The sequence below is a fragment of the Vulpes vulpes genome, chromosome 2 (assembly GCF_048418805.1).
Source record: "Vulpes vulpes isolate BD-2025 chromosome 2, VulVul3, whole genome shotgun sequence".
Lineage (NCBI taxonomy): Eukaryota > Metazoa > Chordata > Mammalia > Carnivora > Canidae > Vulpes > Vulpes vulpes.
The window spans coordinates 4,565,664-4,585,813 of record NC_132781.1 but is presented as its reverse complement, the minus strand read 5'-3'; the positions used below and the strand labels follow the sequence as shown (position 1 = coordinate 4,585,813).

The following is a 20,150-nucleotide window of genomic DNA, read 5'->3' as shown; positions in this document are numbered from 1 at the left end:
GCTCAATGGGAGAACCTGCTTCTCCCTCTTCCTCTGCCTCCTCCTTCCCCTTGTGTTCTCTCCGGCTTAATCTGCTGTCTCTCTCTCTCTCTCTCTCTCTCTCTCTCTCTCTCTCTCTCAAATAAGTAAATAATCTTTTTTAAAAATCAAGTTGTTTAAATATTTCTTAAAAATAAATCTATTTTTAACAGACTTTTCTGAGACCTAATTGACATGCAGTAAACTACAGGTGTTTCAAATATATAATTTATAAGCTCTGACCTACATACATACCTGTGAAACCATTGCCACAGTCAGGATGGTGCATCCACTGCCCCCAGGTTCGCTTCCTCCCACCGCTCCCCTCCTCCCAGCCAGACAGCTCATAATCTCCTTTCTGTCACCACAGATTAGTCTTCATTTTCTATAATTTTATACAAATGGATTCATATGGTATATACTCATTTTTTTTTGTCTGGATTTTCTCTGAGTATAATTATTTCGAGATTCATCTGTGTTGTTGCACATATCAATTGTTGATTCCTTTTTATGGCTGAATACTTATTCTATTGCATGGGATTCCATTGTATGCCACCACACTGTTTGCATCTGTTCCCCTGTTAGTGGACCTTGGGGTTGTTTCCAGTATTTGGCCATTATGAACAAAGCTGTTATGAACATTCGTGTACAAACATTTGTACAGACATATGCTTTCATTTCTCTTGGGTAAATACCTAGGCATGGAATGGCTGGATCATATGGTAGAAATAGGTTTAACATTTTAGAAAAAGTAGTTGTAATATTTTCTGATTCTACCAGCCATATATGAGAATCCAGTTCCCTTACAAGGTCATCAATACTTGCGTGGTCCGTCTTTTCAATTTGAGCCATTCTACAGACGTGCGATGGTATCTAGGATTTCGACTTAGTAGTTCCCTCTGACTAATGATGGTGAAGATATTTTTGTGTGCTTATTTGTTTTTCCTATATCTTTTTTGGGGGTAAAGTGTCTTTCAAAAAGTTTGTCCCTTTAAAGAAGTGGGCTATTTGTTTTCTTATTATTGAGTTGTTAGAGGGATTTTTTGTTTTGTTTTCTTTTTTGTTTTGTATTTTTAGGGATTTCATTTATTTATTAGAGAGAGAGCGCGCACAAGCAGGGTGAGCAGCAGGCAGAGGGAGAGGGAAAAGCAGGCTCCCCACTGAGCAGGGACCCCGACACGGGGCTCAATCCCAGGACACCAGGATCATTAGCCAAAGGCAGACACATAACCAACTGAGCCACCGAGGCGCCCTAAGTTGTTAGAGTTCTTTACACATTCTGAATATCAGTCCTTTATCAAATATATGCTTGGCAAATATCTTCTGTCTTTGGCTTGTCTTTCTCTTAATAGCATCGTTCAAAGAGCAAAGTTCCTTATCTTAATGAAGTCCAGTGTTTTATGGATTATGTTTCTGGTGTCGTATCTAACAAATCTTTGCTTAACCTCAAATCACAAGAGATTTTTTTCTCCTGTGCTTTCTTCTGCACGTTTTATAATTTGGCATTTTGTGTTTAAGTCTATGGTCCATTTTTTTTTCCTATGGTCCATTTTGAATTAACTTTTATATATGATATGAAGTACAGATTGAAGTTCTAATTCGTTTCCCTTTTTTGCATGTGGATACATGATATTCTGTGACCATTGTTTGAAAAAACTATCCTTCCTCCACTGAAATGTCTTTGCACCTTTGTCAAAAATCAATTGGCCACGCATGTGTGGGTCTATTTCTGGAATCTCTGTTCTATTCCATTGATCTGTCTGTCTTGATGCTGATAGCACACCAGCTTGATTACTGTAGGTTTACAGTTAAGTCTTAAAATCAGGGAACAGAGGTCGGCCTGCTTTCTTCTTTCTCAAACTTGCTTCTTCTAAGCCTCCTGGGGTTTAGACTGGGATTTCATTGTTGTTTGTTTTCTTTTGTTTTGTTTTGGAGTTCTGGAAAATGAATATAAAAATTTTAAAAATAATCTAAGGGTGATGCCCTCTTCTTCCGGAGAGGATTTTATTTTTATTTTTATTTATTTATTTATTTATTTATTTATTTATTTTAGGATTTTATTTTTAGCTTGTGGGTGGGGCTCCAACAATCTCAGATCACCTTAAGCAATGATAGGGATTGAGACTATTTAAAACAGATTCAGCCCCTGGGGCGCCTGGGTGGCTCCAGAGTTCAGCTCAGGTCCTGATCTCAGGGTCCTGGGATCGAGCCCCATGTTGGGGCTCAGTGGGGAGTCTGCTTGGGATTCTGTCTCCCTCTGCCCCTCCTGCTTGTGTTCACAGTCACTGTCTCTCTAAAATAAATAAAATTAAAAAAAATAATAATAATAAAGACACTCCTCCCCCCAAATACCAATTGGGTATAGAGACTTTTCTAGCTCTGGTCCATCTTTTCTTCCAGCGTGTGATTCCTCAGAGTTCCAACCCAAAGCCTGGGTTTTCCAGCAGGGACGCCCCCTTGGCCGACCCTGAGCTCTCACTTGTCCCTCAGCTCTACAAGGCGACTGGAAGCTCTGCTTAGTCTCCTCGATGCTGACTCTGGAATCGGCAGGTGTCCCCAGGGGGGAATGCTGACCCCAGCCCCAGCCTCAATGCTCTCCTTCCCTTCTTCTCCCAAATCTTGGTCTTGTAATTCTTCATGCTTTGTTAGACTTTTCACTACCTTCACAGAAGTTTTTCTATTTCCCCACCTTTCCTGGTTGTTCTCGGAGGCAGGGCTGGTGTGCATCACCGAGAACACCATTCCCCCGAAGAGGAAGGCCTCCTTATGAAAAATGTATGCTGTTGGAGTTTCAAGATGTGAATTAATTATTTTGATGTCTTGATAACATTCTTCAAGAGAATGGTTTACAGTGTGGGCCGAAGGTCCTTGCTGTCCCACGTCGGGCTAGCCAGCAGCACAGCGAGAACCTGGCTTCTTTGTTCCTGACCTGAGGGCCTGCAGGGGTCTAGCCCTCCCTGAAGAAAACCCCTCCCGCCCCAGCCTTCTCTGTGATCTTGAAGCTCCTTTCTTGTCAGCCTATCCCTTCTCCTCTGTGAGTCTCAAAAGCCCCCAGGAAGTAGAGCCCAGTGGCGGACCTCATGCCTACCCCTACTGAGGTCCTACACTGACCACAGCTCCTGGCCCAGGGCCCTGGCCCTGGGGTCAGATGGGTGCCCAGGGGAGGAGCTGTTATCTACTGTCTGTGCCCTACCTCCCGTTGTCCCCTTCCCCCAAAGCTGGGCCAGTTTCCCTCCCTCTTAGACTGGGTGGGCAGAAAGCAGAGCCTGGATGTGGGACTCAGTCTGGAGGGGCTGAGCCTTTGCTAGTTTGGGGGGGTTTGCCCCCAGGTGTCCCCTCAAGGATGCGGGTTCCATCATGTCCTTGCTATGCTCCCAGCAGCGAGCTCAGTTCCAACACATAGCAAGTGCTCTATAAAAATGTGCCACGTGGCTGGAGGGAGGAGAGGGAGAGGAGAGGGGTTAGTGGGTAGATGGAAGGAGGGGATGAGTGGACAGACGGAGGGATGGAGGGATGGGATAACCTTGGCCCCACAGCTCCTCAGATGCTCTTGGAGATACCAGGAGTTCGGAGGATTTAATGCCTTTAAATATGCATCCCCATAGGATTTCTTTGCAAAGAAAACAGTTCCATGGCTAAAAATAGTCCAGTCCAACCTCCACAACTCACAGATGAAGAGAACGAGGACCAGAGGGGAGGGGCCTCACCCAGGGTCACGCAGCTGGTTGATGGCTGACCTAAGACTGGCCCCACATTTTCTGACTTCCAGACCAGGGGTGTTTCTTCGGACAGCTCTGCCTTCCACAGTTGGGGCGAGGCTCCCATCTCCACCTCCTCCTCTTCCAGGGGAAGGAGAAGTTCCTGGGCATCTTGAACAAGTATATGGAGATTCATGGCACCGTGTACTACGAGAGCCAGCGGCCCCCCGAGGTCCCGGCCTTCGTGAAGAACCACGGCCTCTTGCCACAGCCTGAGTTCCAGCAGCTGCTGCGCAAGGCCAAGGTGAGCCCCACCGTGGCCCTGACCATCCTCACTCTGGCCTGGCCACAGACACCGAAGGGGGGCACCCCAAGTGCCCCTGCTCCGGGCCCACCGTGCCTGCCACCATTGTTTGTGGCCCCTTCCATGTGTCGATGTACCCCTGCATGCTCTGCTCCCCTGAGCCTCCTGTCCAAGTCTCGGGGGCCTGGAAAGAGCTGGGGACAGAGCTGGGAGTGCTGGAGGGACCAAGGAGGGACCTGGGCAGGGCCAGTGGAGCCAAGCCCAGCAATGGGGGAGAGGAAGTGGGCTGCCCTCCTCACCCCATCAGTACCAGGGCAGCCCAGTGGACTCCTGGGCCAGGCCTAGCTCTGAGAGCCACTGAAGGGATGCAGGGCAGGCTGAGGGCACATCCTGGCTGGAGTTCCCTGGGGCTCCTGTTCTGACTGCTTCTGGAAGTCCTGTGCTGTATTCCTGGGGCAGCAGCTGGTGCAGCGGGCAAGACTGCTGCTGGGCCCTGAGGCGTCACCTGAGGCTGGGGGGCCTCCTGCCAGCGTCCAGGTCCTCTCCTGATCTAGCCACAGCTCTTTCCTCAGGCTTCCTGGACGTGTGTGTGTGTGTGTGTGTGTGTGTGTGTGTGTGTTGGGGCAGCAGGAGAGGCTTTGTGCAGTGAATAACCTGAACAACCTTACACAGCAGCCTGGGGTTCAGAATCCTTTATCGATTGCCTTCTGGGGCCCAGCCCCATGAGCACCCCTGGCACAAGTTAGGCGCCAAATGATTGTTTCCAGGATGAGTAAAGGTCCTTCCAGTTCAGCTGTGGCTGTGGGTGAAGCCTTCCGAGCTTCAGACCCTCAGTTTTCTCTTTCCTCCCCTCCAGAACCATAGCCCCCGGGAGCAGGAAAGGCCACTGATATTACCTAATCGGACCTCCTTGTTTCACAAACGGGGAAACTGAGGCCTGGAGAGGGGAAGCACATGCCATGGCACCCAGATGGTCTGGGCCGTCTTGACCCCCACCCCCCCCGCAGGCTGCCTCCCTCAGTGTCCTGACCCCGGCTTGCGGGGGCCCTCCCTGACCATTGCGCCCCTCGCCTCTCAGCTCTTCATAGGCTTCGGCTTCCCGTACGAGGGCCCCGCGCCCCTGGAGGCCATCGCCAACGGCTGCGTGTTCCTGCAGTCGCGCTTCAGCCCGCCCCACAGCTCCCTCAACCACGAGTTCTTCCGCGGCAAGCCCACCTCCAGAGAGGTGAGCGGGGAGGGCCTGGGGGGGCCCTGCCGGTCCTGGAAGAGGGGCACCGGGCGAGGGCGTGGGGGGACCGGAGGGCGGGGGCGCCTCCCCGTCGCCCAGGCCGGCCTGGCGGGCAGGGGGAGAAGCCGCTGCTCCCTGCGCCCCAGGTGTTCTCCCAGCATCCCTACGCGGAGAACTTCATCGGCAAGCCCCACGTGTGGACCGTCGACTACAACAACTCGGAGGAGTTCGAGGCAGCCATCAAGGCCATCATGAGAACGCAGGTGAGGTTCAGACCCCTCGGGGCTGCCACTAGCTGCTGGGGCGGGTGTTCGCTGTGGTTAGGAAGAGGTGGCCCTCCTGGTGAATTCAGACTCGCAGGCCTGGGTTGGCAAATTTGACCCGGTGGGGAGGGTGGGGAGAGGGGCAGGGAAATGCCTTTGTGCCGTGAACAACCTGCACAACCTTACATGGCCGCGCTGGGTCGGGAATCACGTTTTAAGCACCGTCGGAGGCTAAGCCCCGTGGGTACCCCCAGAGTTGGGGCTGAGCAAATGTTCTCAGTATTAGGGCCCGCAGGGTCTCTGAACTCTGCTGGCGTGTGGGCCCGTGGCCTGTCGACAGCGTATCTCAAACTCTAAACGTGCACACAGGTCGCCTGGGGATCTTGGTAAAACGCAGGTTTGGATTCAGCAGGTCTGGGTTGGGGCTGAAATCCTGCATTTCTCTCGCGGTCAGGGGTGGCGGCAGGCCTAGGGCCACCCCTTGAGTAGTAAGGGGAAGAACTTTCTGGGTTTCCTTCAGCAGGTATGTGAGCCCTGGCGGGCGGGGGAAGGGAGAGAGCCACGGGGGGCTTGACAGGTCGCCTCGCAGTTCGGTTCGCGGCCTCCGACGGCCCCGTGCTCCTCTGGGCCCCTCACTTTGGAAAGGGGGTCAGACCATGCAGGCGGCGCTCTGCTCACCGTGACCCCCCACCCCCGGGCCCCACTTCTTGCTGTAGCCTGGACGCGAGGCAGAACGACAATAAGCAGCCCAGCCGCTGTCCCCTTCGTTGCCCAACACCACGTTCACTGGGTGCCCCCCCCGGGGGTGCGTACCGCTCAGGGTGGGCTTCGGGGGCTGGGGGGCCTGCAGAGCCTTGGCCTCGGCAGGAGTGATATGATAGGCTCCTTCCGCAGGGGACGCAGCTGGACCCCGGGAGCTGGGGGCACTGCCAGGCTCGAGGGCAGAGCCTAGAGGGATGGCCACCCCACAGGGGGACCCCGGGCTCAGCTTCGGGCCCACGGCCCTGCCTGGTTGTCCTTGCATTTTTTTTCTGTAACACGCCCCTGCGTTCGCTATCACTCGCTCCCAGCGTTTGTTCCCCGCCTCTGCAGATGCCCCCCTCCCCCCGAAAATCCCTACCTCCCTCGCCTGCTCCCTTCCTCCACTGGCCACACCCTCGTCCTTCCGTTCTTCAGTCCGGGAGTGAGTGTTTGTCTAGGGAAGTGCACAGAAGAACACTGCTGTGTCTTAGCCTAGTTGTGGCAGACGGATGGATGGATGGATGGACGCGGCTGGGTTGACCTGCAGGGTGGCTGAGCCCCTGGCCCCGCCCCGAGCCGTGGTGGGGAGCCCCCCACTCCTTAAGCATCAGCGTGAGCGAATGTCTACTGTGAGCCCCCCCCAGGTCTCGGGCCGTCTCTGATGGGGCTCCTCCAGGAGGTGACCCCCAAGGCACAAGCTGCTGGTTTGGGAAGTCATCCCAGGGAGGAGGAAGGTCCTGGAATGACCAAGTGAGATGGTGTGTTATGGGGTAGGTCACCCCTGCTGGCACCTGGTGCTCACTGCCCACGGGGGGGGGGGGGGGGGAGACTCTGACAGGTGGGTAGGTCACATCCCAGATTGTCCTACCTGAGAGTCGAGTAAACCAGGGGGAGGGTTTATCCGCCAGCTCCATCCATCACGGGCTGAGGGCTGCACCTGGGGACCCTTGAGCAAGCCGAGATGGCCCTTGGGTGAGGGACGTTCTGGGTGGCCTCAGTCCAGAAGAAAGGAGGCACTGCCAAAACCTGACCGACCCCAGCCCCAAGTGGTGGCACAGCACTCTACATCCCAGGTGACCGCTGCATCAGAAGGCCCCCCAGCAAGGCACAGGGCTACCCTGGAGGGGACCCCCCTGCCCCTCCACATTCTCCTCCTGCTCCTTCCCCCCTCCCCCTGGTAAAGCAATCCTCCAGGGCTTCTGTCACAGGGGACAAGGACAGGGGTTGAAGGGGAGGCCCGCAAGGCCTGTGCCCACCCCCAGAGCTCAGGTCAGGCCCAACCTGCAAGATCTAGTGCCGAGCAAAAGGAGCGAGATAGTGGCTGGAGCCTCCAGAAGCTGGTGGCAGTGGCTCCCCGGGGTGAAGGGCCTGGATGTCTGCCGAGGGAGGGAAACTTACTTTTGATCGTTTTTCCTTGTGATTTTTTTTTTTTACACAAACACCTGTTTAATTTTGTTAATTAAAAGATCACAGTAACCAAAGGGTCCGGGAACCAAGGTTTGGCAAATCTGCCAGGCTGGCACTGGCAGGTGGGCCCCAAACCCTGCCCACCTGCTGCCTTTAGCCCCTTCAGGGGTCCCATCCCACCTCCTGGGCAGTTCACCCCCTGACCCAAGAATCACCTGGGAGGTGTTTAAAATGCAGGTCCTGGGCCTGTCTTCTGATTTTAAAGATTTTTTTTTTTTTGAGAGAGAGAGAGAGAAAGAGAGAGAGAGAATGAGCAGGGGAGGGGGGCAGAGGGAGGTGAAGCAGGTGCCCTCCCGTGAGAAGAGGGGACATCGCGGCTGACACTATCCAATGTCCCAGAAGAAGGGGGCCGAGCAGGGAGCCCGTTGGACGTGGGGCTCCATCCCAGGACCCCGGGATCATGACCTGAGCTGAAGGCACTTACCGCCTGAGCCCCCCAGCCTTCTCCACCCCATCCCCAGGTCCTGTGATTTTAAAGGACCAGGTGTGGCCTTGGCATCTGCATTTTCGACGAGCACCCTGGGCCGCTCTCATAATCCTATTTTAGAGAACTGATTGAGGGTGCAGCTTGTTCTGTGAGTCTTGGGGCCTTTCACGGGGAGGGGGAGACAAGAGGAACAAAGAGGAGCTAGAAGAGACTCCGAGTGGGTGGGTTTGCCAGTGGCACCTCCGCTGGGGGGGAGGCCGGGCTTGCACCTGCCCACCCCCCCTCCCTCCCACGCTCATTGCCGCGCGGGACCAGCACCTGCCAGCCCGTCGAGACTGATTACTGTGCGCACCTGTAACGAGGCCTAATGAGGGTAATTTCCAGGCAGGCTGGCTCCTCCGGCGAGATTCATGGCAGGTGGGACGTGGCTGGCTGATGCGAATTAGCGGGTGACGTGGGCTTCAAGGGGGGTGGCGGTGATGGAGGGAGGGGTGCTGCTGCAGAGCAGGAAGAGTGACATCTGGAGGGGAACTCTGTCCCCTGGGGGGGTGTATAACCAGGGCTGGAAGTCTTGTACCCCAGGGGTGTCCGGGGAACCGGGGAACCCCGGCCGTGGAGGGCGTAGACCCGGGAGGGCTGCGCAGCGGCTGGGCTGTGCGGTGGCGGCAAGAGGTGGGTGCTGGGATTCTCGGGGGTCCCGAGCCGCCCCTGGATTAAGAATAGCCGCTCACAGTGGGAACTGAGGGCAGAGCCGGATGGGCGGGCTCTTGTCCCAAGAATCTTCTGGTGGCCTGAACCCATGCGCCCCTGGGGCACTCCTCAGCCTGACGGTCAGGGGTGCCCCTAGGCAGAGGGCCCAGGATGGGCCTCCAGCCCTTAGAGGTGGGGTCTGCAGGGAGCAGGACCGCGCGGCGCACCCAGTGGGCTCGACGAGGGGGGACGGAGGCCACTCCCCCTTGGGCACAGGTGTCAGCCCACACTGCCTGGGCTGCTGGCAGGAAAAGGGCAAGAATCAGGATCCGGCCGGGTCAGGTGGGTGCCCAGCCCCACACATACAACGCAGATACGTGCAGATTCGCACAGCACACACACACAGGTTTGTACACACGTGCACACACTACACAATACACACGTATACACAAAACATAGATGCACACACACAATATGTCACATACGCACACGTGCACACACATGTATACACTGTACACGTAGATACACATATGCACACATATACACACAAAACACATGCCTACACACAATACATCATATACACACGTGTACGCACACTTGCACAGATATGTACACAGTGCACACAGCACATACATATGCACATGTATACACAATATACACATACATCATATACACACATGTGCACACACTTGCACACATATATACACAATGCACACAGCACATACATGTACACACATATACACAATACAAAACAGATACGCATATATGCACGTGTGCACACTTGCACATGCATAGCACACACAGCACATGCATATACACAACGCACGCATACACACAAAATGCATGCATACATACATATGTGCTCATGTACATGCGGTGCACACACAACAGACACGCATACATACAATATGTCATATACACACATGTACACACACTTGCACACACACGGGACAAGGGAGGTCGAAGGCCCGTGTGCATCTGGGATGGGTCATCCACCCCGCCCCCCCCCCAGCCCTCGGTTTCCTCTGAGGGGCCGTGTGCTAGGCGGGGTAAACGGGGCGGGCTTGGTCAGGTTAGAAGAGTGGAGAGGAGGTGCGGTACCCCCCCACAGGAGGTGGGCACCCCCTTTCAGGCTTCTCCCCATTCCCCTTGCTCCTCACCCCATCTGCTCCCAGCCACCCCCCGTGCAGGTGCTTTGTAACCGTTGGCTATTTAGACAGATGGCCTGTGGCCTCCCCTGGGGGCAGGTGCCCTCCATAGTTCCCAGGTGCCTGGCCCGGGCAGGAAGCCTTACAGATCCGTCTCATTCCATCTGACCGGGAGCTGCCCCTGTGTTCCTTTTCGTGAACATTCTATGTTCTGGGCAGAATGCGGGCAGAGCTGGAGGTGCTGATTCCTGAGCACCTACTGTATACAGGCACTATGCCAGGCGGTGGACTCGATGGTGGACGAGTCCTAGTCCAGTTCTCAAGGGACCTGTAACCTGAGAGACACAAGGGAGAAATCAGAAATGATGACAGGTGCTGGAGGAATTCTCAGGTGCCACGAAGGAAAGTGGTCCTGTCACGGGTGGGGCTGGGGCTCAGGGACCACTTCCTGGAGGAGGGGTCACCCAAGAGGGGAGGGTGGATCCATCTGGCTTGGCTGTGGGAAGAGCAGGCATCAGAGCCCAGGAGGGGATGGGGATGGGAGCTGTGCAGCTGGGAAGGGGCAGAGGGAGTGGGGCCACCTCCAGGACCACGGGAGGGGTCACTAGAGATCTGAGTGGAGGGCCAGGTAGATGGGGTGGTGGGCTCCCTGGGCACAGCAGATTTCTGCCCCCCAATGCTGAGCCTGGCCAGCCTCCAGCAGCCAGGCCTAGTGGGGCCCGGGGCTCCTCCTGCCCCATGTGTCTGCCCGTCTCTCCCACAGGTAGACCCCTACCTGCCCTACGAGTACACCTGTGAGGGGATGCTGGAGCGAATCCACGCCTACATCCAGCACCAAGTAGGTGGGCCCTCCGCTCTCTGCCCCAGGGATGGGGGGGTGGGGACTACCCCAAACCCCATCAGACCAGAGGAGGGGGTCTAGCCAGCTCCATCATCTTGGGGAAGCTCTCTCCACGCAGGGCTCTGTGCCCTGTAAACTCCTGCTTCTGCTCCTCTCAGTTTCCTTTTCCTGCAGATGCTGGGCGGCGGGGGGGGGGGGGGGTGGGGGGTGGGGGGCGGTTGGGAGATGCAGGGGCATCCTGCTCTCCTCCTGCTCCGAGTCCAGGCCTGGGGAGCCCCTGGGGTCGCCAGCTCTAGAGCCCAGCCCCCTACCACCACACAGAAGCATGGACCATTATTTTTATTTTGATAAAGAACTTGCTTGAAAGTTTGGTGCCTGATTGAGTGGCAGGTACAGAAGGCGTCCACCCCCATCCCACCCCCAGGGATGAGGACTCTGCTGAGAACCCAGGGGACGGGGCTGCTGGAGAAGCAGGGGATCTGAGCCTCCCGAGGGCTGGCAGGTGGCCTTCCAGGCTCGGGGTTTCTGGGGCGGGTGGCCGGGAGTGGCAGGGCCCGGCTGGGCCACGGGACTGGGTGTAAGGGGCTTTATAACTACTTGATATTCAGACGGAGCACATGTGGCCTGTGTCTGCGCCTTGTCCCCAAACATCCAGGGCTGGAGAGAGGTTCTAGACCATTAGCTTTACGGACAGGGATACTGAGACCTGGGACTCTCAGCCCCCAGCCTCCCACAGGGATGTCACCATGAGGCTCACGGAAACATTTGTCGGGCCCTGCAGATGGTCCCTGGAGCTGACCCCGGCGAGGAGCGCCCCTCCGGTCAGCCCCAGCCCCCCTCCCCCCCTCCCCGGCCCCACCACAGGTAGGGCACATGAGCCTCAGGGCGGAAACTCTGAGCCCAGCTGAAGTGTGACCAGCAGTGAGGTGGTGCAGGGGGGTCGGCACCCAGGCTGGCCGCTGCCATCCAGCTGTGAGGCCGGCACAGGGCCCGTGACCTCTCTGAGCCCCATAAAATAGCGGGGGACGTGTTAGGACACTTCTGCTGGGGCTGCCTCCAGGCATAAATGACATAATGTGCGGAAGTCTGCCTGGCGTTCAGGTAGCTCCCCAGGTGGTGTGGCTGCTGTGGTGGCAAGGCCATGCCCCCAAGTGTCAGCCGGTGCCATCTGGGTCCCATTTCCCCGTCTAATGCTGCTTCCCCCCCACCCCTGCTCCCCGCCGGCCAGGACTTCTGTGCAGCCCCCAGCCCTGCCCCAGGAGGGGCCCGAGCCCCACAGAGCCCCTTCGTCCTGGCCCCCAATGCCACCCACCTGGAGTGGGCCCAGAATGCCAGCGTGGCCCCCGGGGCCTGGCCCCCAGCACACTCCCTCCGGGCCTGGCTGGCCACCGCCGGGAGGGCCTGCACCGACGCCTGCCTGGACCATGGGCTGATTTGCGAGCCGTCCTTCTTCCCCTTCCTCAACAGCCAGGACGCCTTCCAGAAGTAAGTGAGCCCCCCGCCCGCCCGCCCACCTCCTGGGCTGACCCAGCCTCGCTCCCCTGCAGCTCCTCGCCCCGTAACTGCCCTGTCACCGCCCTGCCAACGTGTGGAGGGGGGCTGATGCTCTCCTGCGAGTCAGGAAGAACCCAGAAGGGACCACGGACAGGTGTCCATGTCACGGGTCCCCCCCCCACCCCCCCGCCGTGGTGAAGCCTCAGCCCCAAACCACCAGCACAGGAGCCGCTGCCAGTCCCTCCCCGCCCCACCCCTCGCTCAGCCTCTGTCCAGCCTGTCTGGGCATCTCCTAGGTCCAGGCCAGGAAAGCGGCCCAGGGTTCCTCCCAGCCCAGCCACCCCCCTGTCCCCCTCTCCCCCAGCGGGGATGCGGCCCCGGGTTTGTCCTGCCGTCCCCTAGAATCATCTTCCCTGGTTGGGGCCGGGCCGGGCCGGGCTGGGGCCGTGACCGCCGCCCGCGGTGCCCGTCCAGGCTGCGGGTGCCCTGTGACAGCACGGAGTCGGAGATGAACCACCTGTACCCGGCCTTCGCCCAGCCCGGCCGCGAGTGCTTCCTGCAGAAGGAGCCCCTGCTCTTCAGCTGCGCGGGCTCCAGCACCAAGTACCACCGGCTCTGTCCCTGCCGAGACTTCCGCAAGGGCCAAGTGGCCCTGTGCCAGGACTGTCTGTGAGGGCACCCACCCGTCCGGCCCTCCCTGCGCGGAGAAAGCACCAGCAGATTCTGACCTCCAGCGCCCTGCCCTCCCCTCGACTCCTCCCACGCTGGAGCTTCCTTCCTTGGCCAGGAAGCGGGCAGAGCAGATACACACACAGGGCTGCGGGCCCGGGGCTACGGGCCGGCCACTCATCCAGGTGCCGGGTGCCCACCTGGCCGGCTCCTCGACCTCCTCCCAAGCTCGTGGCAGCGTCGTGGCCGAGCGGCTGTGGGACCGGTCAGAGGGCCGCCCGGCAGGAGCAGGTGCTCGGAGGCCCCTTGCTTCCGTGCCAGGCCAGTTCTGGACCAGACTGACGGCCCTGGCCCTTCGTAGGCCCAGGATGGGGCTCCAGAATGTACGAGGAGGGAGCAGGGGCAGTGCTCGCCCGCCCCCCCGCCCCCACCAAGGGTCTGGGGAGAGGGCAGTGACGTGTGAGGGATCAGCCTCATTCCTCTATGGTTGTTTGGATGTGGACCAAAAGGACCAGGGAGTGGGGGAAGGCCAGGCGGGGTACCCTGTTCCTGCCTCCTCTCAGCCCCACCCCCACCCCCGCCTTTGCAAACTCCCCCTCCGTCCTATATTGGGGAGCACAGCGAGAGTGTGGGGACCACCTAGCCCCCTGGGTTGAACTCTTTCTGTCTCCTGCTTGCTCCAGCTCTCTCCACTTTGGGCTTCTCCCGAAACTCATCCTGGCATGACTGCGATTCCAGGCCGTGGATTTGTCCCCAGAGCCTCTGTCCCCACCCCAGCAGGCTTGGGAACCCGCCCCCTCCCCTCCCCTCCAGCGTCTCTTGTAGGCAAAGGCTTGGGATGGAGCTTCAGCCTCGTGGCACGCCCAGCCCAGCTCCTGGCTTCCCAGGCCCGCTTGCCCCCAGGTAGCCCCCACTCCAATGCTGCCCGTCCTTTGCCTCGAGCTTCCTCCAGCCTCAAACCACCTCTGGACCCACCCATCATCTCTGTGTGGCATGCCTGCCCCTGCCCCGTGATGTCCCCTTCCCCTCCACCCCCTGCACAGAGCCCTTCCTGGTTAAACCGGTGGGGCCTTCAGAGACACTGCCACCCCACCCCCGTTTTATAATCCCACCTCCCACCCCCACCCAGGCCTGCCCCTCCACCCTGCCGGGGAGCCCTGAGAGCTGGGAGAGGGGAGGAGCCCATCCAAGACCGCCCCCCTGTGGCCACAGGAGCTCCATGGCCACCAGGGACCTGACCTGTCGAGGGCAAGCAATAGAGACACTCTTTTCTCTCTCTCTCTTTTTTTAAAGATTTATTTCTTGAAATAATAAATATTTTATTGGGATGTGAGGTGCAGAGGAGGAGCGTGCTGTTTCTCATCTTTTCCTGGGATGCCCAGGGCGAGGGGCTGGCTATGTTGGGGCCCCAGGCCCCTGCTGCCCCTTGTCACTTGCTGCACACAGGGTGCTTGGGGCCCCAGAGCTGGCGCTCTCTGGGTCAGGCTGCGCCACACTGAGACTCTGCACCCGGCTCTGTTCACCTCGGCCTGGCCTCTGGGAGGTCAGAGAGCACACATGTATTTTGATAAGAGCCTGAGGCAGATCATGAGAAATACTAGCCAACGCTTACTGGGTCTTTGCCGTCCTTCAGACACGGGGCAGAGTGTTGGCCACACAATTTGTCATTTTTTGTTGTTCAGCTGTCTCATCAGGTAGGTACCGTTATATTACCATTTTTTAAAATATTTTATTTATATATTTATGAGAGACATCCAGAGAGAGAGGCAGAGACACAGGCAGAGGGAGGAACACACTCCATGCAAGGATGTGGGACTTGATCCCAGGACCCCAGGATCATGCCCTGAGCCGAAGGCAGAAGCCACCCAGGTGTCGCTTACTGTTGGGTTTTAAGAGTTCTCTGTGTAGGAGCCTGCTTCTGGATCCTGGCAGGCTTTGAACTCAGGTGGGGTGGAGGCGGAGGGTGTGGGGGCACTGGCTGGTAGGAAGAGAAGAAGCAGACCCCAGGAAGGCTGTGGGTTCTCAGCCCTCCCCCGCTGGACGGCGCCGGGCCCCCACTCAGCGAGCTGCCCCCCACCCACCACCGAATATCAGAGGCGATAACTGGCCCAGGCCTGCCTCCCCTAACCCTGCAAGGTGACGTCATCCTGCCCGCTTACAGGTGGTGGAACTGGTGTGATGAAGCCCCTCACAGCCTTGGGAATCACCCGGGGAGGTGGGCCATCCCGCATCCAGGCCGCCCCCAGACCCATGAAACCATCTCTGCGCAGGGCCTGGCCTTCACTGTTTTAAAGAGCTCCCCTCTGGGTGCCTCTGCTGAGCATCCGACGCGAACCACTGGGCTGCCAACAAGACGGACAGCTCCTGTCTGCTCCTCGACCCCCCGGCTCTGCTCTGCGAGGGTCTCATCAGGCTGAGGACCCGCCTGCAGGAGGCATTTGAAGCCCTGCCTCGCCCTCCCATCTCCAGGGCCCAGGGCCCCCAGGGCTGCAGCCAATGAGCCTGGGAACGAGGAGGCAGGAGGCTGGAGCCAGCCTGCAGCAAAGAAGGCACATGGGCCCCAGCCCGAGTCCCAAGTTCAAGGGCAGGAGCGAGCTGGAAGCTGTTGACAAGCACCCTTCCCTAGACCCCGGGGTGCTGGGGGGCGGAGAGGGGGCAGGGTCCCCTCTGGGATCTGCAGGGGCCTGGGAGGCATGGCCAGTTGGATTTCTTCTCTTGGTCACCGAGGGCGCTCTCAGCTGGGGCTGGGCCGGGCGGCGCTGCGGGGGTTGGCCTTCCCTGTGTCCTGGCGCCCAGGCCCCCCCCTTCCCTTTGACTACCTCCAAAGGCCCCTCAGGCCCCCCACCTGCTACCGCAGGACCCCACCTGACTTTGCACTTCGGTGCCTCCTGCGTGAGATGATGGAGAGGATCCTAGGACACGGCGGGGTTGAGGTCGGGCAGGTCCAGGTCCGGGTGCGAGGAGGGAGACAAGCAGGTGTGAGCGGCCGGGGCGGCTGGGCTGTGAGGCTCAGGACCCCCTCCAGCTGCTCGAGGTTCAAGGAGCTCCTCGCCGCCTCTGGGTAGGTGGGAACCATGAGGACGCCAGGTGTGCTGACCCCGAGCCTGGAGGGACTTCTCCCGCCACAGCTGCTGACGGGGATGCAGCTGTACTTGGGGAGGGCGGGATGGAAAGTGTTGTGGGTCGAACTGTGTCCCCCAAAAGATATGTGGAAGTCCTGACCTCCAGCACCTGTGAATGTGACCTTAATTGCAAAGGGAGCCTTTGCAGGTGGGATCAGTTAAGAGGACCAAGTCCTACTGGATGGGGGTGGGCCCTGAGCCCAACGCAGGGGTCCTTATGGTGAGAAGGACACTTGGACCGAGACACACACTGGGACAAGGCCGTGTGCAGACAGGGACAGAGACAGAGGCAGGGGCGAGGTAGCTACAGGGCAGGCGGTGCCACGGGCTGCTGGCGACACCAGAGGCAGGAGAGGCCAGGAAGGAGCCTCCCCTCCAGCCTCCCGGGGGAGCAGACCCGGGCCTCCAGAACTGGAAAAATAGGTTTCTGTTGTGTTAAGCCACCGAGTTTGTGATCATTTGTCACCAGGGCCATGGGAACCAATACCGAAGGGGCCAGATTTCTGGTGCCTTTAAGGACACTCACCGAAGAGGGTGGTAACCCCCAGCCCAGAGGCCCGGGCCGAGGGTCCCCCTGGCCAGGCCGTGGGCCCAGACCATCTTTTCTCAGAACAGCGTGCCGGTGCTCGCTCTCTAAGTTCCAAGAAGGCCCCAGGGCTGCAGGCCGAGTATGGAGCCCACCGCCCTCCCCCCAGCCTCCCCCAGACACCCGGACACGGGCCCGGGGGTTAGGCCCTGGGAGCGGAGGGCGCCGGGCCTGGAGCCTGACTTCCCAGGTGGATCCCGGGACTGTCACCCTCCTGCGGATTCCGCCTTAGATCACCTCCCTCTGACTCTGCTAAAAATAGCCCAGCCCTGACTTCTGCACATATTTGAATATTGGGCTCAAGAGACTCGTTCGTGATGCTGGGGAAGCAGCGCGGCTGATAATTCGCGTGTTGAGTGTCAAGCGAGCAGCACCGAGACCGGGCGCCCTCCTGGTCAGCTCCCAGCCGCCCAGGCCCGGCCAGCAGCCACCTCTGCCTTCTAGACGCTTTGCTGGGGTCTCCGGGGCCGGCGTGGGCTTGGGCATGTGGCTTCTGGAGTTTCAGGCTGGGACAAGGCGGTGAGGGGTCCTCGGGATCACACTGGACACCCCTGGATGCTCATCGCCCTTACCCTAGGCCCCCCTCACCTGTGCCCACCCCGTTCCAGGTCCCCCGGAGGTAGGAGTGGGGGGGCAGCTAGAGGTGGTGAATTCCCAGCCCCGTCTAAAGCTGGATCTGCGTCTCATTTCCCTTCTTCCTTCTCCCCATCGTTCATGCAACAAACATTCAACAAACATTCCCCCAGCCCGAGGGCTTGCTGCGACGCTTGGCCCAGACGGTGCGGAGTCTCCCATCCAGAGCCTGTGTCTTGGGCACCAGTGTCCAGCCTGGCGTTCACTGGCCTTCCTGAATCTGATGCTTCCTTTTTCATCAATTCTGGAAACACCTCAGCCTCCACCTCTCCCTGTTTCGCCTCTTCCACCAAAACGGACTAGCCTCCTCGCCTCTCTGTTCTGGAACTCAATGTGTCTTCCACTTTCTTCTCTCGTAAATCAAGGCCACACCTCTAGTCCCCAAGGAGGGATCAACATCCAAACCCCTGGTCCCAGGGCCTGCGCGGCCACACTCGCACGCTCACCATCTGGCTTTCAAATCTCTGGCTTCCTTCCGGCCTCTGGGGGGACCCGTGCCTTCCTGCAAGCCCAGCTCCGCCTTCGCCTGGACACTGCTGTTTGTGATGTTTCTTTTCTTTTCTGGCGTTTTATGAAGAAAAGCTTCCCATGGGGTGCCCGACTGGCTCAGTTAGTATAACGTGTGACTCTTGATCTCAGGGTTGTGAGTTCGAACCCCATGTTGGGTGAAGAGATCATTTAAAAATAAAATCTTATATTATTTTTTTTTTAAGATTTTTCTTTCTTTATTCACGAGAGACCCAGAGAGAGAGAGGCAGAGACACAGGCAGAGGGAGAGGCAGGTTACCTGTGGGGAGCCCAATGTGGGACTCGATCCCAGGACCCCAGGATTCACGACCCAAGTTGAGCCCAAGGCAAGACGCTCAACTACTGAGCCACTCAGTGCCCCCCACATAAAATCTTTTAAAAAGGGGGGAAAAAAAAGGAAAACTTTCCTGTTACCTAGGCTGATATGGGATTAAGTTGGCAGGCCTTCCAGAGAGGGGCTTACATTTAAAAAATGGCCTCTCTCGTGGAAAAAACACACGTGTGTGCACACACACACTACCCACACGCACCTGGACCTTGGAATCAGCTGGCCCTGGGCTCACACCCTGTCTTTGACCTGAGTGACCCTGAGCGACCAACCTGAGCTTTAGCCCCTCGTGTAGGGAAGTGCAGATACCGCGTATTCGTATTAATTCCCTATCGCTGCAGTAATACGTGGCCACAAACTTAGTGGCATAAGACAACACGCATTTATGATTTTCTTCTTATTATATATTCCTCTTCAGCCAAAGTCCAAAACGGGTCTCACCGCTAGAACAAGGGGTCAGCAGGGCCACGCTCCTTCTGGAGACTCTTGGGGAGAATCTGTGTCCCTGCCTTTTCCACCTGCCCGAGACACCTGTGTCCTTCGGCTTGTGGAACCCCCTCCACCATCTTCAAAGCTGACAACGGCCAGCAAGTCCCCCACATCTCATCGCTCTGACGCTGACCCTCCTGCCTCATCCTGCTGCATAGTCTACCCGTGATGGGTAGACTCCATCCTACCCACCAGATAATCTAGGATAATCTCCCTATTCTCAGGTCAGCTGATGAACAATTTCAATTCTGCAACCTTAATTCTTCCCTGCCATGTGCATTAGTCTGGATTCTCCAGAGAAACAGGTGTGTAGACACATATAGACGTCTACATATACACAGAGAGAGAAAGATTTATTTTAAGAAATCAGCTTACATGGTTATGGAGACTGGCTCGTACAGAAACCTGAAGACTAGGCTCTCAGGCTGGAGACCCAGGGAAGAGCTGATGCTGCAGTTCAAGTCTCAAGGCCATCTGCCGAGAATTTTTTTTTTTTCTCAGGGGACATCGGTCTTTTGGTCTATGCCTTCAACTGATTGGATGAGGCCCACCCACATCCTGCAGGTCAATCTGCTTTACTCAAAGGCTACCTATCGAAATGTCAGTTGCATCCAAAAACACCCTCATAGAAACATCCAGAATCATGTTTGACCACATATCTGGGCACTGTGGCCCAGTAAAGTCGACATGCAAAATTAACCATCCCACAATCTAACACAACATATTCACAGGTTCCAGGGATTAGGATTTGGACATCTTTGCGGGGCCGTTATTCTGGTGACTACAAATATCTCTATTAGGGTTCTCTAGAGAAACAGAACCAATGAAATTGGAGAATATATATATTCTCTGTCAGAACCCCAAAAGGTGAGAACCAGGTGAGTGTAAGTTTCGGTCCAAAATCAGCACACTCGGGAGGCCTGGGTGGCTCAGCAGTTAAGCACGTCTGCCTTCGACTCAGGGCATGATCCTGGGGTCCTGGGATGGACTCCCACATCAGGTTCCCTGCATGGAGCCCTCTTCTCCCTCTGCCTATGTGTCTGCCTCTCTCTGCGGCTCTCATGAATAAATAAATAAAAATCTTTGAAAAAAAAACCAAAACAAAATAAAACAAAAAATCCCCCAAATCAGCAGACTCAAAACCCACGAAGAGGTAATGTTTCAGTGCAAGTCTGAAGGCAGAAAAAAGCCAGCATCCCAGCTGAAGGCAGTCAGTCAGGAGGGGTCCCCCCCTTACTCACAGAACGGTCAACCTTTCTGTTCTTCTCAGGTCCTCAACTGATTGGATGAGGCCCATCGGCATTGGCGGAGGGCCATTTGCCTTACTCAGTTTACCAATTCAAATATCAACCTCACCCACAAGCACCCTCACAGGCACACCCAGAATGATTCTCGACCAAAAATCTGGGCACCCTGTGGCCCAGGCAAGTTGACACATAAAATTAACCCACGTACCTCCTCGCAGGGAAGTTTTGA

General features: G+C 57.2%; 1 protein-coding gene across 1 annotated transcript in view; it reads left to right on the top strand.

Annotated features, from left to right (window-relative positions):
- The window catches only part of MGAT5B (alpha-1,6-mannosylglycoprotein 6-beta-N-acetylglucosaminyltransferase B), a 71,096-nt gene extending 56,775 nt beyond the window's left edge, over window positions 1-14,321 (top strand). The window contains exons 12-17 of the mRNA XM_025999844.2: window positions 3,865-4,020; window positions 5,099-5,245; window positions 5,395-5,511; window positions 10,748-10,822; window positions 12,054-12,310; window positions 12,794-14,321. Coding sequence (XP_025855629.1) covers window positions 3,865-4,020; window positions 5,099-5,245; window positions 5,395-5,511; window positions 10,748-10,822; window positions 12,054-12,310; window positions 12,794-12,992 — 951 coding nt within the window. The 3' untranslated portion in view covers window positions 12,993-14,321. The remainder of the gene's footprint in view (window positions 1-3,864; window positions 4,021-5,098; window positions 5,246-5,394; window positions 5,512-10,747; window positions 10,823-12,053; window positions 12,311-12,793) is intronic.
- Window positions 14,322-20,150: the final 5,829 nt, after the last annotated feature.